This window comes from Doryrhamphus excisus, chromosome 23 (genome assembly GCF_030265055.1).
Source record: "Doryrhamphus excisus isolate RoL2022-K1 chromosome 23, RoL_Dexc_1.0, whole genome shotgun sequence".
NCBI lineage: Eukaryota > Metazoa > Chordata > Actinopteri > Syngnathiformes > Syngnathidae > Doryrhamphus > Doryrhamphus excisus.
This window is the reverse complement of record NC_080488.1, coordinates 382,542-406,925: the sequence shown is the minus strand read 5'-3', so window position 1 is coordinate 406,925 and position 24,384 is coordinate 382,542. Positions and strand designations below refer to the sequence as shown.

General features: G+C 49.1%; 1 protein-coding gene across 2 annotated transcripts; it reads right to left on the bottom strand.

Moving 5' to 3' along the window:
- Positions 1 to 1,951: 1,951 nt before the first annotated feature.
- Positions 1,952 to 24,091, bottom strand: tsc22d3 (TSC22 domain family, member 3). 2 transcript variants are annotated; one of them, XM_058063207.1, is made up of 3 exons: positions 23,493 to 24,091; positions 3,726 to 3,777; positions 1,952 to 3,279 (listed from the first exon to the last, which is right to left on the bottom strand). In XM_058063207.1, exons 1-3 carry the CDS (start codon positions 23,801 to 23,803, stop codon positions 3,022 to 3,024), a joined length of 621 nt encoding a protein of 206 aa, XP_057919190.1. In that variant the 5' UTR covers positions 23,804 to 24,091; the 3' UTR covers positions 1,952 to 3,021. The 2 variants fall into 2 exon arrangements, with proteins under 2 accessions (XP_057919190.1, XP_057919191.1); XM_058063208.1 differs by lacking the exon at positions 23,493 to 24,091 and adding an exon at positions 4,062 to 6,824.
- Between the last annotated feature and the right edge of the window lie 293 nt (positions 24,092 to 24,384).

Sequence of the window (24,384 nt, the reverse complement as noted above, 5' to 3'; positions counted from 1 at the left end):
GTTCACGTTAGCTGGAGGACGGCAAGGGAAACCTTCAACAAACAAATCCACCCCAAAAGGTCACCTGGAGGTCATCTCTTGCTCTCTGTCCATCTTCAACTTCCTGCCCTGACACGGCTCTTCTAAAGGGGAGCAGACATTTCATGTTTAAGGCTAAAGGGCTCCTGGGGGGGTGCATAAAAGTGCTTGGTGTTTTTGCGGGACAGGTGAGGTGATCCCAAGGAGCAGCAGGGGGGCTGCTGTGTAAACACGCCGTCTGACATCAAGCATTTGGTAGAAGGGCTTCCTTCCTGCGATGGGGACCCTCGGCGGAGCTTCTATTCTTCTGTCTTTCTGTAGCAGCTTATGCAACCGCCTGACCTCTGACCTCCACGTGTCACATGTCAGGTCAGGGTCACAGGCTCTCGCCGTCGGCCGAGAAAGTAAGAAATGAGCTGAACAACCAAGTTGGATGAAGACGAGCGTGTCGGAAGGAGGGAAGGCAGTCGGCCCGGATTCCCATGACATAACATCAGGCGGCCTGGGAATCTGGGCCGACTCCTTCTTCCGACGACGGTCTCTTTTTTACCGAACAATGGCCGGCGGTTCTTTCTTTCTGCTCCGTTGTTGATGTCGACGTGTTTGTGTGCTCCAAAAGACTCGACTGTGGCTCCGCATGCAAAGCTAACCGCAGCGAGGCGCGGCGCAGCGAGGCGCACGCAGCCCAGTACGTCTAGAATTTCCATCTCAAGCAGATGTGGCTTACATAACACACGCCGTCCAAAACAAACCCTTCCCTTGGCTGCTTCGTGAGGGCAAACTTCAACCCAACGTTTGTTTGTTTCATATTCACCCACTTTGCCCCACATGATGTAACCAACTCATGGAACCGCAGAAGATAAAAGGTGGGGCGTTTTACCCTCACACACTTCATGGCTTACATATTCTGGAGCTGCGAGTACAAAAACATTCCATTCTGACGACAGTCCACCGTTTGATGAGCCGTCCCACAGCTGAATCATGTGATCAAGATGCCACCATTGCCCCTTTATGGTGGGGGGGGGGGGGCTGCTGCAGACTTTTTCACATCGAAAATATTAATTTTTTACACAAACTCAGCCTGGTTTGGTTCCTAAATGACCAGCAATCTTCATCATGCCCCCCAGTACCAGAGTATACACGGACCCCCCCACCTGGAGAAACATTCCCATTGCAGTACAAACCAGCCTATTCCGGTCAAAGAATCCACGCCGTGGCTAATAAAATAAGGATCTGTGCTTCCAACCGTTTGTTTTGTCACTTTCACCCCTGAAGGTGAACAAAGGGAAGGACATCAGGTTGCCTCCACTGCTATTGGATCTCCAGAAGCTGCTGTTTGCTCAAAGGCCCTCTGTCAAACGTCTCTGCACCCCCGTGTTGGAAGGCCTTGTGTGTGAGGACCACCACGACATGAGCCACTTACACATGAGCTACACAGGCTGGCTGCCTATATGTCTGGGGGCCCCCGGGGGCCACCCCAGGTTGTCCTGGGGATGGACAACCATGAGGAGACAGCTGTTTACATGTGTGCATCATTCCCACATTCCCAAATCCCCACATTCCCATATCATCCATGTACAATTGTATAACATTTTGGTCATAAGATATGAACTTTGGTCTCTCTCCAGTGTCCTGATGTTCCTTTAGTTGGATTCCTGCTTGAATGGTATTTGTAGAACATGCGGGGGGGCCAATTCAAAGGAAACGCAGCAGGCCGCACCTTGGACACCTCTGTTGGCACGCCGAGCATGAACGCACCTTGGGTTCCATCGGGATGTTCCTCGGCTACAAATAAACGGGACGGCTTACCTTGTTTGGTCTCTTCTGGTTATTCCTGCCAGTCATGATGAGTGGGATCACACAAGGAGATCCATGATCTATGAGATCTATGAGATCCATGAACCCCGTTGAAAGCAAGACCAACAGACTGTACTGTTATGTAAACATAAGGTTTATTGCAAATGTGCAGTGTATCCAAAGAGCGTAGCAAACAAATGTTGTCTGGATACTTTAGAGCAACAATCCCGTTATCTTTACAAAACCAGAGACGAGGACTAACTTCTCCCTGTGAACTTGGAACACATGGTCCTGGCTGGCGCCTCGTCTTTTTGCTCGTTTGCATTTGGAGTCTTTGGTAGCTTGGAAAACGCAACGTGTTCCTCTCTGACTACGTGCAGGCACTGTTGTCATGCCATCGTTTTCAGGTTGGCGCCGGGCTTAGGAAACGGCGTCAACGCTTGCAGACGTCCCAGCAGTCCGCCGCTGGTCTTCGGCTGCAGGACGAAGACAAAATGATCTCTAAGGAGCATCGCTATTATACGACTGGAACAAAACAAAATACGGCACGGATGACCCCCCCCCCAGAAGCGGCAAGCCCTAAGTGCAGACATTAGAAGGTTACAGATTAGCAATCAGTACAGCATAGTCCGTCCACCAGGCTGGATTAGACGCCAAGCGTCACCTCAGCTCATCCTGCTATTTCGGTTAATCAACGTCAACATCAAGACGGGGAAAGTCCTTGCGGATGAAATGTGGAGTCGGGAATCCTGGAAACTCGGAACGCATCCACACGCCGAGGGGGGGCCTCCTCACAGCACGTCCAGACCCGGGTGGAGCAGGAAGTGGCCGCACCCGCCTCACAGGCTTTCCGAGTTAGCACCTGCGGGACCAGCCCAACCAGAGCCTACGGACGGTCGCCGATGGCGCCCACTCCGACCCGCTGTCCGAAAGCGAGCGAGCACGCTAATGCGCCTCTCAGTTCTTGGCGCTCGTTGGCACGACGGCCAAGACTTGGACGGGTTCAGAGGACGGGACCTGACGCTGCGCCGGTCTGGGGTTTTGTGCTCATCAGTCAACTTTTCAAGTCCCATCGGGCGTTTGGCGGCCACTAGGCCACGCCCTCATTGCCTGTTTTTCCAGCGGCAGCAATTCTTTCAACGCAAAAACATGGAGGTCCATTGCTGAACAGGGACAGTGGCTCTGCCCGCCCCAAGGCAGAGCCACTTACACAGCAGAGCCGGCGGCGTGGCTGCAGGTCTGCTGCTCGGACATCGCCTGGACGCTCTGATTGTCCAGCGGGAGCAGGCCGTCGCTCGGGATGCGGGACTGGAATTTCTCCAGCTGCTCCGGACTGGCCAGGTTCTTCAGCAGGTAGTTTTCCCTCTCCAGCTGGTTGTTCTTTTCCGCCAGCTCCTTGATCTGCTCTTTGAGGATCTCCACTTCCTCACGCACGGCGTACATCAGGTGGTTCTTGACCAGGTCCTGTTGTGAAGGGGGGGAACAAGGGGGGCGGATCAGCTCACATTGTTCATGACTTGACCAAAACCAAAACAATGCAAAAAAACTGCAGCAAGCAAAACCAAAGCAGTAAAATATATTTATGAAATACAGCACATGGCCCAAATCCTCCTCAGAGGTAAATATGGTTTTTAGGTTGGGCTTGCTAATTCGGCCCTGCTTTCGTGGAAAATGCATTTTTACACAATAGTCACATACGAGGTGTGATGTGGTGCATTTCCATGCAACATAGAACCAACTGCTAATGATAATGATAATAATAATATTGTTGTTATTATTAAGGACCTCCCCCCGGGTCATTGGGACAATCACACCACATATGCTCCATTGCACTGTTGTGATGATGCATATATGCATGCATAATACAATAGTCATTGTCATAGTTGTGTGGAGAATGGAGAAGAGCTTACCATGGCCTGCTCTATCTTGTTGTCAATGGCCACCACGCTAGCACCAGAGGCACTGCAGCAGAGAAAACACAACCAGAAACCGTTAGTTCACCTCCAAACAGCCACACTTGGAGCCTGGCATGTAACCTATGTGTAATGTGCTTGCAGTGAAGGCTAGAGATTACGGGATCCATTACGAGTTTAAAGAATCAACCCTCGGAGCCGTCAGGGCGGTTGGTGTTACGTCATGTCGGTTAGAAAGCAACAACAGCACAGTTGTTGTCTTTTTGGAATCAACGCATGGATATGTTTTGGATGGCCACCGCATTCCCTCACGCATGGCTGCCGTTTGTTTACCTGTTGTCAAGTTTGACCGACACGACGTCTCCTCCGAGCAGCGAGGAGAAGAACGATATGGAGAAGTTGTGCAGCTGGTAGACGGCCACCTCCATTGGCGTTTTAGCGAACATCTCCGTGCTCATGGTCAGCGACAGACTCGTTTGGAAGATACTTTTCGCCACCTTTGCGAGTCGGTATGAAAAATGTGGAGAATAAATCCTTGTGTTTCGGTTTCGTCGATGCACTGGCGAAGTGCAGAGTCAAAGCTTATCGAGGGTCGCTTGTCTGGCTGAGCGACTGTCTGCTGAGCTATTTTCTGCAACTCGCCAGTATATAAACGGCAGGAGTCGTGACGTCACATGACGCGTGCATACATTATGTAAATGAAGGTGGCGGGCGTTGTTTTTTTGCGGTGCGTTTCAGTACCGTTGGGAAAACTACAACTTGACTCGTAAATACGGCTTCGCTGTAAACACGGTGCACGATTTTACATAAACAATAGGAGACACAAGACGGCTCACGATCCTGATTGTTTTGCAATCATTTACCAATTATAAGCATTATGACACGTGCAGAGTCATTGTTACACTACATACAGTCTGGACTTATTTATTCTTTATACCAACTTGTAGTGAATGATGGGCAGGGTATCAAACGGTAATCAAGCAGGTAGGCATTTGTTTACGTCGAGCACCTGAACGCAGCATTGGTTCCCGATGAGCGTTGCGTTAAATAAGCTACTCTTGGTTTTGGTAAATAAATGGAGAAATACATGTTTCCTGCACAATGTGCATTGCAACTCGGATTGATTTCATTTCACCAACACGGGACTTTAATGCCACTTGTTGTTGATGTGCTTTCTTTCACTCAGAATTGAGGGTACAGTTGATCAAGATAAACAACACGTACTGTCACGCCTACATGTTATCACCAGACATCAGTGTGAAAATAATAACACAATGTACAGTACTGCACCACCAAGTGCAAAGTCAAGGTACTTTTCCATTCCGGTCTTCTGGTGAATTTCCTTTCACTCTGTTCCTGCATTCTGTCGGCCTCTACTGGCCAAGCCCTGCAACTGCAACAGCCCATAACGATCACTGTGTTTACATTGCATTGCAGGGTGGAAGGAATTTTCCAGGATCTTCTCCTGACTCCATAATTTAAAACGTTCAGCTTTCAGGAGATGTGCTTAACGTCCAAACCATATGGAAAATGTAAAGGATGACAACACACACATTCACTGACCCGCTCATAAGGTCGGGGGGGTCATGATGCATGACCTTTTAGTTTGACACTGTTCCTTGTGTGATGCAAGCGTATGAAACCTCCCGCGACGTGTCACAGAGACATGCATTGCCCACAGCGTGCACGCAGTGCGAGAAAAACACACACCTGCTGGCCCCCTTTTTTCTTCCTCCCCCCGCATGGCAGTTGTTGATTGCGCAACGCAGCTTGTTCTCACACTCGGAAAAAAAGTCAGTGAACTGTGCAAGTAACATTGTGTTCTTGAAGTCGCCACAGCCCGTCCTCATGATTGATTGTCTGCAATAAGTGCAGTGTTTATTTAGCATGTTGTTGTGCTGAGTACGTAGCACGTACCCATCCATAGGATGCTCACCAAATTACACAATTTCTTAAAGCACAATTTCACAATGCAGTTGTGGACCATGCATGGATTGCATGAGCTGCAGAAAAGGGACTTGAGTCCAAGCGACGCCAGCACAAGGACTGCCTTTCGACGGGCTGGAAGCCTAATGAAGAAAGAGCCCACAGGAGACTATGGAGGGTGACAAGTGTGACTGTACAGCTGTCAGCTTTAATATCAAGCTCTCTTGGGAAGAAGGGATTATCTTGCCCGACCGCGGGAGTCCCGTTTAGGAACAGGGGAGGTTGTCACGTTCATTTCTTGTCACGGAGTAAAGATTCACTGATACGAGCATTGGGCAAGTTAGGAAGCAAATGCAAACCGGGGGCTGGACTTGTTTCCTAACAGATAGAGTTTCACTTTGTCAAACCTCCGTGGAGCACTCCACGGCCCGACGGCCCGTTTGGCGTGTGCAAATGTGTTCAAAAGCTCGCAAAGATGGGCCGCCCTGCTCGTCAAATGTTCCCTGAGCTGCAGCCAACTGGGTTGTGTAACACTGTGATTCATCTTCGCCAATAGCCGAAGACGACCCGGGATGAAAACCATAACATCTTTGGGCGGATTTAGTCTGTCAGAAACGGCACACACTAAAAACCAAAACACTTCATGAACATCCTGATATATACATAAGCTGTATTATATATATTTCATACATACACTCCTGATGCAACCTGCAAGATTGTGCATTTTGGATCTCAAGGAGGTTTAAAGTCGAGCTTCAAAATGCAAAAAGATTTGGTGATGGTTGTTGGTCTGCACTCAGCACCGGTACCCACCTACGTTTGGGCCCAGGATGGTCCCGAGTCTTGACGGACAGCCAATGGGATCCTTTTTTGGGTCTACCACTTGACTTTTATGTCCCACGAGCTTCAGGATGTTTTCCAGAGGTTTGTAATGACGCTCTTACTGCGTCCAAGCTCAGCAGCCATGGCGCTGATCTGCAGCTCAGCAACCCCACCTTGCTCAAAGGCACAAAGCTTTTCCGCCTCTGCCGTCATCTTTTAAAGGCGGTGCTCTTACACTTCCCATCAGATGGTGAACAGCCTGTTCACCATCCATTTCTTAGTTTGGCATTTTTTAATTAGTTAATTTTAATTTTTAATTAATTTAATTCTAATTTGATGGAGAAAGGGGCGTTAAAATCTTGCTACACTCTAATGAATGCAAGTCTACAATAGCTGGGGCAATAACATCATCCACCCATCCACCCATCCATCCATCCATCCATCCATCCATCCATCCATCCATCCATCCATCAATCCACTTTATTTCCATCCCGCCTGAAGAAAGTAAAATGAGGAGGTGCTCATGGAACTACACAGTACCAGACCACCCATCATGCTTCACTCTGCTTGGTCCGCTGCCCTCTGCTGTCTCCTTGCAGCCCTGCTGAGGACTCCACCCCCGTCTCACCTGGCCAGCACACCTGGAGCCAATCTCCTATTAGGTCTTCTTAAGCCATGCGGCCTAGCAAGACCCTGTCAGCTTGTCCTCCTGCTTTCCCTGTATTGTTCATGCCTGGTGACTCCTGACAACCTTTACCTAACCTCCTTAGAGTTGTTATTTCCTGCTGCCTACTCTTTTCCTGCCAGTCGTTGAGCTTCCTAGTTTCCTTGTTTGCTGCTTTGTGCCTTTTTCTTGGACTTTTAGCTCCCTGGTGACTTTTGGTTACCGGCGTCTTTTGTTGTACCGTGTTTTACCCTCCTCTTTGAGCGCCTTTGGTTATCATTAAATACAATCTTCGCCTTCGTCTCTGGGGGCCACAACGCCTGGCACACGCACCGGCCCTTGGAACACCCCCGGCCTCTTTGATGGCCACGTACTTGAAACACAAGAACTTCATCCATCCATCCATCCATCCATCATCTCTGCCACCTATCCTCAGTAGGGTTGCGGGTATGCTGGAGCCTATCCCAGCTCACTTCAAATGAACTATTCCATACATCCCATCATCAACCCAGCGCTACCAAAACACACGTGGTCATTTCTTTTACTTACCGCCGATCTGGCCTCTTGAACAGACTGGGGGAGTACGGGGGGGAGTAGCCGTAAGGTCTGTCGTGGTAGCTGAAGTGCTGGTAATGGCAGCCAAACCTGGGAGACGCTTCGGCCATATGGTAGGCACACACCGAACTACGCTGAGGGGCGTTGGCCTCGGAGAAACGCGACTGCCGATGTCCCATGCTGGCCTCCAAGTGACGGCTCTGCCGCTTCTTCCCACATTGGGACTACGGCACCCCGGGACAATGGGACAATGGGACAATTGAACAGACGTGCGGTCATCAACCGAGTGCCACGCTCAGACTGGCACAACCACAACCGCCATCGGAGAGAAGCCACAGAAGAGTTTAGTCTTTGTATGACGACACGTGTGCTTAGGGAACATATTTGGTCCAATTAGGCTCCTACTGTCGGCGTTCCGTCGGCATCATGCATCGTTAATTTAAAACACTTTAGTGACAAAGATGTGGCTTCCTTCAAGATTTACGTCCGACTTCCGACAACTTTCCCTGGCTTGACTTCAAAGCAGCTGGGAAGGCACGAATGAGAAGGATCCCCAAGACATCCAAGACGTCCAAGACGTCCAAGACGCCATACTTCATTCCCGTCCTTTGCTAACCACAAGAAGCAACAAGCTTTCCAGCCGTTATGTCCTGGATGAGCCTAAGTACCATAATCCTTTATGGCAGCTTTTACCACACTACTTTATTTACTACTTTATTTCACTCGGAAGACATTTTCTTAGAAGAAGATGCCTGCATGAAGCTACCACATCTGATGCATTTCCATCCATTTTCTCCTGCTGATGCGGGGATGGCAGCCTCAGGGAAGTCCAGACTTCCTGGTCTTAACGCATCCACAACGCATTTTTGCATTTACTGCAAAAATATTAATATTGATGTTGATCCTTTGCTTCTTCCTGCTCCTTTTCAGACAATGAGGTGTATATGTGTATATGTATGTATGTATGTGTATATGTGCATATGTGTATACGTGTATACGTGTATACGTGTATATTGTATATGTGTATAGTGTATATGTGTATATGTATATATGTGTATATGCGATGTAAATTAATGTAACATTGTATGCATGTCTAAAATGAATTAAGAATAAGATATGAATAAATTAGCTGACCAAAATGGTTTCATTAACTGCTGGCCTTACGGAACAATGATTCCTTTTCTAAAGACCAATTAGCATCCTGGTGATGTCATGGTGAAAATATTTGACACGTACCCAAGAGCGCCTCTCAGAGATGAAGGATTAGGCCTCTAGTGGGTACAGTTAAGCGATCCCACTAATGTGCTGGAGAAAAGGGCAGAGGTCCCGGGCTGGGGGGCTGAGGGTGTTCAACAGCAGGACATCGGTACGGAGTCCCGTCAAAGGCCTTGACTGCCGTCTGTTGCCCGTGTAATGTTTGTTTGCAAGAAAAGCGGCAACGGTCCATTGGATGTAGTCGCTGCAATGACCGAGTGACGGCGCCTGTGACGGACGGCACCGCTGGATGGTGTCCCGGAACAAAAGGTTGGCGGGTCAGGAGCACCTGTCTGCATTCATCTGCGTACTGTAAACCTCAGCCGTCAGGCCTCGGTCAGCTTGCTGATGGGTACATAGCGTACCGCCCGTGACACTAGGAAGTGCCAGCATCCATTATGGACACCAAGCACACAAACATCCAGCCTATTCTCTGCAAGCCGGACGAGGCCCACCTCAACACCAGGGGTCCGATGACCATTCCATTTCACCGTCACGGCACGCAGACACATCCCTCCATGTAGCAGACAGGCTATACATCGCCAGTGTTGCCATAACGACATACATGGCAGACTCGCACCCGCGTGAGTCTTTCCTGGTTGACGTTGTACAAAGTAACACAAACATTGTGGCTTCAGTCGTCATGGCGTCAGGAATAACAAGAGCTGAAAATAAACACCCCATTTGCATTCCAAAGTGGAGTGTTTTGTTACAAACATGCAATCCACTCGCAGGGGCCTGCAATGGATGGCGTGGAAGTCACGTGGATGGTCCAATGTACAGCGGCCGCTCGTCAACACTAAATATCCTTTAAGGCCAACGACAGCATCTCGTCACATTTTGTGGCTTCATGTTTGATTAGTCGTGCATGTCCAACCATGTCCTTATTTTCCTGCTCTTCTTATCTCCTTCCATCCGTGGGTCTGGCCAAGCATGCAGCTGTGTGACCCCGAGTCACAAGCAACTGGGACAAACCCTGCAGGGACCCGGGCCCGCGGTGCTCGAACACAGACGCTTGTTTGCGTGCAGTCAGCCACACGTTCGCATACGAGCGCACCAGCGGTGAGGGGACGGCTGGCGCCCCGCTTGCTCTACACAAACACAAGAGTTTGTTCCCACGGCCTCCAGCAGAGTCGCCCTGCAGAGCCGCCGAGGCTGGCTGGGTGTCACCTGCGACGTGAGGATGGAGACACGTCGGCGTTCCCATCGGTGAATCCGGACAAAGTCATCTGCGGCTAACCGGACTGAGTGTATTGGCAGCTGGGGGGTTGCTTTCCAGTCTAGTCCCAGCTGTAAAAAAGCCCCATCCACCCATCCATCCACTCATCCCTCCATCCTCCCTCCTTAGCGGACTTACATACATTATACATACATTGGTGGTACCAGTGAAGCCACAGTGGGGGTCCCAGCAGCCTCAGGCTCAAGCCGGGGATCTTACACCTTCGGGGTCACCACAAATACCAGAAAATAAATAAAAATCCAGCTACTTGGGGAACACCCCAAACCGCACGGCCAAAAAAGTCCCGTTCAGTTGTGGCCGAGGCTTTATGAGGATGTTGAGATTGAAGCAAGGCTCAGACTCCTCAAAGTTGCTGGATGTCCAAGATGGCGTTCTACCATATGGTCTCCTGAGAAGGCTACACCATGAGGGTGTACTCTGTTTGTAACCGTACTGTACATACCAGAGGTATTGTTAACCAACAGGACCTATCCCTGTCACGCTGAGAGCTGAAGAGCCGCCTGAAACAAAAAGCCTCCATTCTTCCCCGGGTCCGACCCTGGCTTTGGGGAGCTGTTTGTCACGCCATTATCACCCAGTGGAACAGCACCATTGAGAACTGGGATTGATTGCTCCCATGCGGCCCCTGTGCACTGCCACTGTTTTCACATGTAAATATCCACGCCGAGCACGCCGTTGATCTTAGACGACTTCCATCCAAAGGCGACGGGAATAACTCATGCAGCTGCACATCCCGCACCTCTCGTAGCGCCTTCCTTTCAGGTTGGAGGGCTGAGAAGAATTCATTTCACTAGCATGGAGATGCAATATTAAAGGAAAGGTTTGTTTTGAAGGTTGAATACAAACAACATCACGTTGGGGAAGTGATGCTGTGGAAAAAGGGAGAATGTTACGAGAATAACGTCAACGTATGATGTCATAATTGGGAATTAGGTAGCTGTATTCCAGGAGAATAACATCAACGTATGATGTCATAATTGGGAATTAGCTGTATTAGTGTATTAGTGTGAATAATATCAAGCATGAAGAGAAGAAAGCTGTAGTCTGACCAGAATGACCTGGGATGGAATATATAAAAGCCTGAGCATATCTACGCGTGTTGCCTGACAAGATATATGTATATAAAATATATAAGATATGTCATGATATGCCATGGAAGTTGCATCCTTCCACTTTCGGACTTGGGCATCTCCAGTGAAGCCAACACGATGCCTTCAGTGTCCTAGCTCCCCTAAAGCGTCTTTGATGCCTTAAATTAAAATAAAATATAGTATGAAATAAAGTATATTATTATTATAATATTTTCCTAACTCTCCTGCAAGTTCAGTCCTTTTTTTGAAAGTCCCAAAGGCGAAGGCAAACAGGAAGTGGCAAACAGGAAATACTTCCACTTGCGACCGTGGAACTTGGCAGTCAACTGCAAGAAAAAAATAGCGTGGCTTTTTTCTTGTGTGCGTCCTTATGAATCTGCAGACGTACGCCAGCAAACGGCATGGTCCATCACAGGAGGAAGTACGTGCACACCACCGGGTATCAAACACGAGCAGTGAGAGGCCGATAGGTGTGTCCCATTCCATTCCTTCTTAGCTGCCTCTTTTCCTCCGTTTTTCTCTCTTTACAAGCACGGAGCAGAGAAAGCAAAGTGTGGATGATGGCCGACGTTCCGTTGGCATCCCAGCATTGGTACCCGCTTTTCTATTCCAGCTGCCGCTTTCAAAATAAATGTCATTTGTGGGATGGAAATACCGTCTGACAGAAGCAGGAAGCTTTTTTAGGGAACTGATGCTGGATTTGCAGAACAGAAACAAAACCAGACAAACTCCTTTTGTTTCCCACCGTCTCGCAACACCATCGACTATTTGACTGCTTATTAGACCAGTTATTAGACCAGTTATTAGACTAGTTATTAGACCAGTTATTAGACTAGTTATTAGACTAGTTATTAGACTAGTTATTAGACTAGTTATTAGACCAGTTATTAGACTAGTTATTAGACTAGTTATTAGACTAGTTATTAGACCAGTTATTAGACTAGTTATTAGACTGGTTATTAGACTGGTTATTAGACCAGTTATTAGACCAGTTATCAGACTGGTTATTAGACTAGTTATTAGACCAGTTATTAGACTAGTTATTAGACTGGTTATTAGACTGGTTATTAGACCAGTTATTAGACCAGTTATTAGACTAGTTATTAGACTGGTTATTAGACTGGTTATTAGACCAGTTATTAGACTAGTTATTAGACCAGTTATCAGACTGGTTATTAGACTAGTTATTAGACTGGTTATTAGACTAGTTATTAGACCAGTTATTAGACCAGTTATTAGACTAGTTAGACCATCAAGTATTAGACTAGTTATTAGACTAGTTATTAGACTAGTTATTAGACTAGTTATTAGACTAGTTAGACCATCAAGTATTAGACTAGTTATTAGACTAGTTATTAGACTGGTTATTAGACCAGTTACACCATCAAGTATTTGACTAATTATTAGACCAGTTATTAGACTAGTTATCAGACTAGTTATTCGACTAGTTATTGGACTAGTCAGACCATGAAGTATTTATGTAGCATTAAAACAACAACCAGGTTCCTGCCTGCTGTTCTTCATGAGATGAAGGATCCTCCTAGTTCCAGTCCAACCACCACCAAGCACGCTGACGTCCACTTCCTTGTCTTGTCTGCCACCTTGTGCACACTTTGTGGTCATGGCTCTTCCTCCTCCTCCTCCTCCTCCTCCTCCTCCTCTTCCTCCTCCTCCTCCTCCTCCTCCTCCTCCTCCATTGATTGTTATTCCTGTCCGTCACGGCGTCTCTGCAGCAGCGATCCCAGGTGACGTGCTTGAGCACAGCCTGGCCCTGCCTGGAGGTAATGACCTGGTCTTGGCGTTCTTTGTGGTCTGGTACATTCCCGGCTACTGGCGCCGCAGGGAGAGTTTCCACGCGGCCGTGCAGCCTTTGCCGGGCGTACGTGGGCATTGCTCAGGGGATTAAGGTGCAGCAGAGCTGTCACCGTGACAACAACATCATCTCAACGTCGATTTGCTCGTCACTCTGCGGTCACACATTCAGTACATTCCACAGAGACGTTCAAATAACAATCAGAACGTTTCTTTCTTCTTCTGTTACCGTGCGGGACGGCAGCACCACGCCCCAAGAAAGTTGAGGAAATGCTGCAAGAGACGCAACACGGAGATAACGCAACACTTCTCATGTCACGCTTCCTTCCATGGGGCTGCAAGGCCGACACTTGAAGACACCACAGAAGATGCTGCCCTCGTCTTTAAATGACCCCAAACACCCCCATTTCATTCTCCTGAGGTCGGGACAACAGATGGATGTTTGGGAAGAAAGCTGAACTATGGCCAGCAAAACCGCTGGTGACCAGCCAGCCCAACGCTACGTTTGTTCCTTACTGCTGCTTTAATGTTCCGTGTTTGATCAGCCTCGCTATGGAGCAGCCGTACTGAACACATGAAAACATGAACAAGAATGTCTGCGCCGAGGTCAGCCAGCCGGTCGCAGGGAGGAAGCGCTAAGCCGGCGGGCAAACAAGCAAACAGGAAAAGCAAAAATGAGGAAGAGAGAAAGAGAGCGGGACAGCGGCGGCGGGGAGGACTTTGGCAGCCGTTGCTAGGTGGCGTTTCCTCTGATTGGAGACGTTTGGCTGCACTCCCAGTTCTTTAGGGAAACGTTTCAACATTCAAGACGTTTGACCTGCGCGCCCCCACGCCGCAGGAAAGCCCTCCACGCCATCGCTTGAGCAGGAAGCCGCCAAGCGAAGCCACTTTTTTCTCTCCGGGATCTTGAACGTGTTTATAAGCTGCAGACATCTGCAGGACCAGCGTTAGCCTCTTAGGGATGAAGGTGTCTAAGTCTGTAATCTGTCCTGGGGGGTCCAGCCAGGCCCACCTGGGGAGATATGATATTCGTACATTTCATCTCAGCTGTGGCGTGAAGGTGAACGGAACGCCAGAAACTCTTTTTCTTGGACTTTTTCAACTGTTTCAACTTTCATCTTGAATCATCTTTGCGATTCTTCTCCTCAGATTAAGACTTTATTCCCAGAATAATTTGACTTCACGCCATGCTATTAGAATGTTTTCATAACTTTATTCTAACTTGACTTTGTTATATTGCAACTTGAAGAAAATAAGATCTTTTAACCAATAAAAGCTTCCAAGTGGCGTATTGCAAAAGGAATGGACAAGGAGGGCTGGCTCTACCGGGCTTCATCGGCCAGGAACAAGAGGAAGGCTTCCCTTCCCAATGGCGAACCGGGAAGCAGGGGGCACGTGACGCATGGCAAGTGACGGACATCCAACACGGAGAGCGGCGCCTTCCCAGATGATTCCACTGACAGGATGATGAGCGTCATGGAAGGATTAGCTTGTTTTCACAATAGCGAGGCGCTGCTATGGCTGCCTGTTTGTTACGTAACATGACGAGACGGGCGCTGCCTGGCCTACCCACGTTCTTTGGGTGTCACCGCCCTGACACACTGAGACAACGCTCGCACCACCGCTGGCCCGCCGTGGCTGGAATTAGTGTGGGAAGACTTCCTGTCGAGGAAGTTCCTGTTTAGATGTTTTCCTTGTGGTCCTCCACCAATCTCACCTCCGAAGATTTGAATTGAAAAGTGCTGACATGCAAATGTAGTCAAATCCTGTCCCGGATTACATCATCTCAGCTCCAAACTTCATTGGTCACTCCAAATGGTCCGTAGGTATGAATGTGGGTGGGAATGAGGGTCTCTGCTTCCCCTTTGGTGGGCCGCCTGGCATTGGGAGCAGGTATGGAGCGCTGAGGAATGAGTAGGCCTGAGGCAGGAGGCCTTTGACTGGGATGTGGATGGTCGCCTGGATGGAATCTGGATGGCAGCGGTGGACAGACTGGCCCCTTCCATTACGGAGGACAGACCAGCCCCATCCATTACGGAGGACAGACCAGCCCCTTCCACTACGGTGGACAGACCGGCCCCTTCCACTAGGGTGGACAGACCGGCCCCTTCCACTAGGGTGGACAGACCGGCCCCGTCCAGGACGGTGGAAAGACCTTTAATTCCCCGTCATCAATATGTCCGCTGACTGAAAACAATGAAGGTTTTATGGCTCCAAAGTTCGGATTTGATTGTAATCTTAATATTTCAGGCTGCCGATCAGAAGGGAACGTTAGCAAAAGGGTGCGGAGCTGGAAGCTAGGTGGAAACGCTAACTTCCTCCACATGAGCTGAGGTCAAAAGGTTCCATTCATTAGCTGCTTTTACTTTCCTCCAGAAAGACTTGGAGAACAACAGGAAGGGGTTCCTTCTTCTGGAGGCTGGATAAAAGCTCTACAGCACAGCTCGCTGAAAACATCTCGTATCGGATCCTTTTTCTAAGACGTCCTAAGATGTGTATTCCTGACGGATAATTACATATATTAATAATCACACAGTAACCATGGGAACGATGAGATGGAGCGCTGGCACACAGTAAATGATGCACAAAGGTTGCGTCATCATCAACACAAGCTGTACACCGGCTACTTTAAAGTACATTTGAGGTGTTCAAGAACGATGTTGATCGATAAATGACATCGACCAGGAAGTGACGGACGGTAGCAGGCGTCAAGTCACAACAAATCACGCTACGATTGTTCCTCCTTCCGAGGGGAACGCCTCGTTTGTGTCTCTACTTGCAACACTTACGCTCCTGGAGACACTGCTAATGGATGATCATTGGATGCTTCCAATATTCTTTTTTTCTCCTTTGGAAGAATGTTCTGCCAAGTGCAAGATAAAAAGAGGAGCAGGAAAGTATCATCAACATTCCTGACTGAGTCCACACTTTCTTGGCAGCCATCCGATGGCATTCCGAATTCTTTGCTGCAGGAGCGACATTGGCTTTGCCATCCGAATGCTGACTAGGGCACATCCCTAGCTCCATGGCACCAAGACCCAAGTCGGGTCTTGGACGGGATGCATCTTGTGGTTTGCTCCCATCGGAGTCTGCAGGCTCCTGCCCCCTTATCTCGCTCCCCATCTGAGACTTGGAGGAACGGCCAAAAGCAATCACAGACTCACCCAAACTTGGCACACATGTTGGACTCTCTCTCTCTCTTGCTCGCTCGCTCGCTCTCTCTCTCTCTCTCTCTTTCTCTGCCGTCCACCAGCAACAGAAAAAGGAAGAAGAGGAAATAGACCAGGAACTCATCTGGCTTTCTTTCCTCTCAGCTTTTCTTACAGTAACTTGCTGCCATCCATCCATCCATCCATCCATCCATCCATCCATCCATCCACCCACCCATCCATCCATCCACCCATCCATCCATCCATCCATCCATTATCCATCCATCCATCCACCCACGTCATGGGTCAAGCATCATGGCCCATAACCAAATACCAGAGTCTGCATACAAACCCTGACTGCAACTGATTCTGTTTCCTGTTTCTACACGCTGGTTTCCTTGTTGCTCACCTAAATGACGGGGGCTCATCATTGGGAAACTCAAATTGCACGTCCGTCCACCACAAGAGCGCTCAAGAGAACACCATGTTTAGTATGTGATTGGCCCCGCTGCTGCAACCCTTCCTGTGATCTGGAACTGGGGACCTGGGGACCTGGGGACCTGGGGACCTGGGGACCTGGGGACCTGGGGACCTGGGGACCTGGGGACCTGGGGACCTGGGGACCTGGGGACCTCGCTTTTCAGTACCAAGCCTCGGCAACGCTGTTGTTCAAGTATTTCCCCTAAGAACTTCCATGGAATGCTGACCAAATATTCAGAAGGGATGTGTAGAAGGTACAGTTCTTCTCTTATGGTTTTAGATAATAGACTACCTTGAGACGTGCAAAACAGCCGCCCGGTCCCACCTCTGCCCCATCCTCAGCTTTTCGACAAAGTGAGGATTCCTCGCTGGGGAATCTGGGATGGAACATTCCTACGTATCCTACGTTCTCCAACCTCTTCATGTTAAAAGAAAAACATCTCCTGGTTCTTGCATGCCAACTGCAGTCTGACAAACAGAGCAGGGCACCCGACCCCGGTGGTGGGGGTCATGCAAGGTGTGGTCGCTTGTAATGTCTATTTAAAGGATGTCATTCATATTCGCTATTTGGGAAACTATTACTCACCACTGTCTGATCCCGTGGCAAGGGCTGTGTGCGTGTGTGTGTGTGTGTGTGTGTGCGTGCATGTGTGTGTGTGTGTGTGTGTGTGTGCGTGGATGTGTGTGTGCGTGCGTGTGTGTGTGTTGACAGACTTCTTAACTATCTGAATGGGTGCCACAGCCGAGGTCCAAACAGATAAGCCTAGCGAGCACACAAGTCTCCAACCCCCCCCCATTCAACCCCCCCCCCCCCATCCAACCCCCCAACTCCACCCACCCTCAGCATTACATAAGAGCCACGACTGCCAAACAACACAAGTGTGCTACAGACGAAGCAGCGCAGTAAGAAGTGGAAGACGGGGAATGGGGGGGCATGGGGGGGGGGGGGCATGTGGTGGTTCTGCAGCACCACCGAGACAGAGGAGCACCTCACACAGGGAGGAGTTCAGGGTGCAAATCCCGGTGTTTGCTTTGAGCTGTTTTGTATGGAATGGTCTCAGGTGCGTTTGGGTGCCGTATTAAAGATGCGTTTGGGTGGCGTATTAAAGGTGCGTTTGGGTGGCGTATTAAAGGTGCGTTTGGGTGGCGTATTAAAGGTGCGTTTGGGTGGCGTATTAAAGGTGCGTTTGGGTGGCGTATTAAAGGTGCGTTTGGGTGGCGTATTAAAGGTGCGTTTGGGTGCCGTATTAAAGGTGCGTTTGGGTGCCGTATTAAAGGTGCAGTTGGGCAGTGTATTAAAGGTGCGTTTGGGTGCCGTATTAAAGGTGCATTTGGGTGCCGTATTAAAGGTGCGTTTGGGTGACGTATTAAAGGTGCGTTTGGGTGCCGTATTAAAGGTGCAGTTGGGCGGTGTATTAAAGGTGCGTTTGGGTGCCTTATTAAAGGTGCGTTTGGGTGCTGTATTAAAGGTGCGTTTGGGTGCCGTATTAAAGGTGCGTTTGGGTGCCGTATTAAAGGTGCAGTTGGGCGGTGTATTAAAGGTGCGTTTGGGTGCCGTATTAAAGGTGCGTTTGGGTGCCGTATTAAAGGTGCAGTTGGGCAGTGTATTAAAGGTGCGTTTGGGTGCCGTATTAAAGGTGCGTTTGGGTGACCAAACTCCGTCTGTAGCTGGAAGCCCTTCCTGCAGACACCACAACATACTTGGGTGCTGTGCCTGAGGACATTCCGTGACACCTCCATATCGGGAATTCAGCCTTTACAAGCCGGTGGCAGAACAAACAAGCAAGGCTACCGTGTCTTCTTGGTTGAGATGTTCAATTCCATCCTGGAGTTTGGCGGCCAATATATTTATTTTTAAGGCGCCCGCATGGCGCCCAAAAGGCCGTGTTATGTTTTATGATTGTCATTTACTGCTGGGACGCGGAGGATTTGCCGATGTCAGCAGTGACTTATTATAGACTTGTAATCCACCTGCGGGACACGCCGGCCGCTGTCTCGGTGACTGATTATTCAGGACAAAAGAGCTTAGATGGATTGTGTCCTGACGTATGAAGAGCACGTACTGTACGCTGTGGGTCGCCTCTGTGCGCCTTTCACGTCCACATGACCTTGACTATGAGGTTGTCCGTTCCATTCCTTCACATCACCGATCATAACCATATCAACCATTTCACCTCTCCCAATTGTCCGTGCCTCAAACTGAAAGATGGAATTCATCAATCCAACACTGAAGTAACCTTCAAAAAGTTCATAAAGTTGCTTCATTTCAGCTCCTCTTTGTGCAAGCACCTACCACGACTTCCCAAGTATGTATTCATGGAGCGTCATGGAATGATGGAGTCCTACCGTCATCAAGCGTACAGTAAAGGGCGTGTCTGCAGCTCTTTGCTCTTGACTACCTTTCTGTGTGCTTCATGCCATTTATGCATCATCAACACTCACACAAAGTCAACAATGCAGCAGCCGCTTACGCAATACGTCCTGTAACAAGGTTCAACAGGTTCATCAATACAATGCTGACTGTGTTCCATCAGATCACTTGTGGTGTAAAAGCTAGCGGCGGCCATCTCTTACGTCCCTGCAGTGACCTGTAGCCTGCCCGATGGTCTAAGGAAGGACTAAAAGGAGAGTAAAGGTTACTCTAGGGGTGCTAGTTCATGTCTACAGGGCTTTAATAATGTTAAAACACTTCTTTTCTTATCTTATATGGGGCAAACAAAGGTATGTTTGTTTGGACAAATACATATATAGAAACGTCATGGCGACAATAAGAAAGCTATGGATGTTAGAAGGGAAGTGATGTGGGTTATTATAGGGAAAAGCTTGGGAATGTCGACATCCAGGACTTCTATCAATCTCTCTGAGTTGGATTCCAAGAAACTGAAGAAGCAAGGGCGGCCTAAGCCTTTTTTCCACGCCTGTCTGTTCTTACTCCGAGTTGGCCCGAAAGGAGGTCAGCATTTAGGACTGCAATGTAAACACCTCATATTGCACTCTGTACAGCTGAAACCAGTCCAAGCAGATAACGCCATCACGCACAGCTGTTCCGCCATCAGACGGAGCCTGCATGTCTCTGGGCAACCTCCAATTCTAGTTCACGTCCTGTGTCCAAAACATGTCCTTAGGTTTCCTGCACTCACCCCTTCTGGTCATTGTAAGTATATACTCGGGACATACGGATACTACTTCCTGGATTGGGAACCTTTGGCCAGTGGATCAAATAAAGGCTTCTCACGGTGCAGCTATTTTCTGGTTTATATTTGGGTTGGAGAGCAGAGTTTGAGGTCCCCATGGGGTCTGCGACACAGCAGGACGCCGTCTCCACTGCATTGTTGGACGGCTCGTCATGTTCGGTAGCCTGCTGGACCACGGCCAGAACTCCTTGGCCGCTGGAGGCCAGCGTGAGGGACTTTTGGAGAGGACAACAGTCGATATTTGTGGCTAAAGATCTTCCATATGAGGTCAAACTACTAATTACTGATGTGCTCGGGTTACGTACAAGTACCGTTCCTAGACGGTGATGTAAGCCTTGTTTTGGTGTAAGCTGGAACGCAGTAAAGACGGTCGTACAGTACAAGGCTAAATACCATATACAAGTACAAGGCTAAATATGATATACAAGTACAAGGCTAAATATGATATATAAATAAGACTGAATTGAAACAAAAGATAAACAAATCACCTTTCTAGCTTGACTGAGCTGTTTTGTATGTTGCACAATTTCCCAGCGTCTGTGAACTTGACATGATGGGAGTGTACCCGAGGACGACTACGTGAACAGCAGCCTGAAAGCCAGCAGGAAGAAAGTTGTCAAAATACTCCAGTGTGACATGATATCATGAACATGCAGTACCTGTTACTACATGCCCTCGGCGTGGATGGGAAAGTACTAAACCCTCTTGGAGCGCTTTGGAACGCTTTGGAACGCTTTAGATAGCCGGCTTTCCAGCCCAATGGGTGTGTCCCATGGCGTGCATTCATCAGCTGCCTCATTGTACCAGTTTTCATAATTAAGACGCATAAAAGAGCACGTGTGTGCATGTGTCACGTAAGGATTGGAGATGTACTTTTACCATGGGGACCATAGGTGGGGACCATAGGTGGGGACCATAGGTGGGGACCATAGGTGGGGACCATAGGTGGGACCATAGGTGGGGACCATAGGTGGGGACCATAGGTGGGGACCATAGGTGGGACCATAGGTGGGGACCATAGGTGGGGACCATAGGTAAACCAGAATGAAACCAGAAACCAGAATCAGAGGCCTGAAGATACTCATTTCCAAAGAGAGCACAATAAAGTACAATAAAGTACAAGTACTACCCTGCTACTATACATACTAACGTTCAGCTGGCTCCACAATCCACGTTCGGATCACAATCACAGGCACGGCCAGCCATCATGGCGTGGCGTTCAATAAGCCAGTTTCACGTCATTCTGCTGTGTAAATATGGGGGGGGGGGGGGCATCATTTACCCAATGGCCGTGCAAACAGACTGCGATGGACAACAAATGATCTTGCTGAGGACAAATCACAAAGCGATGCCCTGAAGGAAAGGACTCTAGGAGCACCCATCTGGGTGACACCCCAGGTAATGAACCCCATGTCCTGTTTTTATGTATCAATACTCTGGGTGACGCTGCATGCCAATCACCAGTCACCAATCACCAATCACCAGTCACCAATCACCTCCAGTAGAAGGCTTGGAGATGCCACCAGCCCAAATGAAGCCGTGAAGTCCAATGGTGTCCGCCATGGCTCTATCAGCCAGGGTCCGTGTACAAGGGTAATGTCTATTGTACTCGCTGTACTTTCCGCTATCTTTCTTAGCCCAGAGATAAGACCACAGGTAAAAATTAACTTCGCTTTGGTAGCTGCCCTCATTTAGCAACTGTATAAAATACTGATAAACGCCAGGATCATTGCTGATATGACGGCAGCAACAACACTGGAATTGTCCCACCAAATATCACGGTTGATCACTGATCATTGATCACTGATCATTGATCATTGATCACGGATCATTGCTGCTGCACTATAGCAAGTGTTTTCAGTGGAGGTATTTTATATTTTTAGTCAAAACATAGTGAAATACATGTGATATGCTGTATTCTGGTCACTAGGGGGCAGGAATGATCTTTCTATTCATCTTTTTATGTTTGTTCTTATCTGTTCTATCTGTTTTGATATCTTCAGAACGCGCAGGAAAGAGAAAGACGTGCCATCATGTCGCCTGTAAGGAAAAATTCCAAAAAGATGAAATTTGAGGCTAACCGGTTAGCTTGCTCATTTGCTAGCTCGCTAGCTAGCGGCCGTAGCAGCAGAGTTGTGCAACGTTACGTAAAGAAAGAATAAAAAGAGTGTAAAAGGTGACCATGGGGGTGTTATTTCATGTCTACAGGACTCTAATCGAGTTAAAAACAATATTTAGAAAATCATTAGCAGGTTTTCTAACACCAAAAATATTCAATTTATTAACTTGGAATCCTACTTGGCAGAACCAGTTGAGTGCTACGAGCGAGGGACGAACATATAAATATAAATATGAATATAAAATGTTGAATCCCTTTCTGGGGTACAACAACATATTTCATTGGGCCAGGGTCGTAGTTAGCGGCGTTGAGGCTGCGGGTCGATGTCAAGTCGCCGACAGCACTCTGACCTCCATCAGTGGTCCAGTCCACCCAGTGTTTCCCAAACGGCTGCAGCTTTCCGATGGGATGGCAGCCCCTCACACACTGCTACAAAGTCCCCAGCAAACTGTAATGAACTCTTATTTTGAAGGCCGGACGTGTGTCGTGTGCATGGAGAATATCTGCTGACGTTAAGATGAGCTGGGAGAAAGAAAAAAGGTGCCTCTCGTCCTTAATTCACCCAGAACTTGCACAACATCGGCGGGCATCGTAAAACGTTAACAGGCGGTAAATCACAACACACACAAACACACACACACACAAACACACACAGCCACACCAGCATGCTCTGCCAAACTCAGCATCCATCAGAGTGGATTTTTCGTGTTGATTGAGATTGTAGAGAGAGAAGATGATACAAAACGAAGACAAACGTAGGTGTAGAGCCCCCCCCCACCCCCCACCCCCACACACACACACATGTAACATGCTATATCTGTCTAGCCTAGCATCGCCAAGCCCGTGTTGGGCTCCGCGGTGACGGAACGACGGTACTTCTAATGTGAGGCTGAAGTCATTGGCCAGCGTTTGCCAAATGAACCATCTACCAGGCAGGATGGATGGCAGCAACCCAACCAGCTTTAATTGACCCCTCGCCATAAAATATCCTTTCAATGGATGCCGTGTGACGCCACCCTAAAGCGTGTTTTGGTTTCTTCTTTGTGTAGCTTGGGTTTTGTTTACCTCCTTGCTGCCCGCTAAATCTTTTGATTGTTTTGTGCTTTGGGTGTGAATGTTGGAGCTGCGACTGGAAACATACGTCCTGCACGTTCATCAACAATTCCCCCGGTCGGGCAGGTAGACGGCGTTGGCGGGTGATTGTGATGTTACGCAACACGTCAGATCGCCCTGCTGATATAAATAGAGGCCCTTTGGACCGGAGACATCGCTTTATGTGCTCATTTTTGGAGCTTCAAGGTGCCGACCCAAAGGGCCCTGATTAGTCTCCATCCACCATCTGCTTGGCGTCCAAACAATAACGCGGCCCTCCAGCACCTCCTGATGAAGGAGCATGTACGTATGTGATGATGCAAACGTGCGCAGTGGGACATGCAAAGCACAGACTGGGGATCAAACCTGTGGAAGAAGAGCAGGATGGACAGCATGGTCTGGTCTATGTTGCTGTTGCAGATCCCCTGGTTGAGCAGGAAGCACGGGTCCCTGACCACCGACTCCAAGGAGTCCTGCCTCATGATGTTGTTCAGCTTGTCCGTGTTGAGGTTGGGGTACATCAGCTGATTGCGAAGCTGCCGGAAGTGGCTGACGCTGGGGCTGGTGGGGCTCGTCGGCGGGCCCCGGGACACCGACTCGTCACATCCGTTGGCCAGGTCCAGGCAGCAGCTGCAGCAGTCCAGGCCGATGGGGGAACGGCACTCATCCTCTGACATCTTTGAGGGGCGGGGGGACCGGGGGGGACAAAGTCAAGAGAAAGTCAAAGAGCAGACTGTCACGTCTGCCTTACTGTCACGTCTGCAGTCCAGGCCCCAAACGAGGTGAGGCGGCAGGTTGAATTCCGCCCTGAGAAGTGCAGTCCCTCCTGGGCATGCACTTTGCCTGCTCCCGTCCCTGAGTGCCCCCCTCCTGCGGCTCTGCTGGCTTTAGCCTTTTGTCCCGGACCAACGCCGCCGCTGTGCGTTGCTACTGTAGCGGAAGAAAGAATGAACGCCCCCCCCCTCCTGACACACACACACACGCTCACACACACATTCAGCGGGAGTGCACTTGAAAGCAACACCCAGAAGCTGCTTGCTGCTTATCACTTTTTTTATTGAGTTGTGCTTGAGGACAGTGAGGGCGGGGCCAAAGGGAGGGCAGGGTGACGAAGAGGGCGGGGAAACTCCTGTGATTGGTTAGAAAAATCTGGTAACATGCCCCAGGCCCCTCCCCTTTTTCTGGTTGTACGCCAAGCTGTGAACGCATTCAGAGGAAGAGGGGGCGGGGCGGCCAGGGAGGGCGGGAACCTTACAGA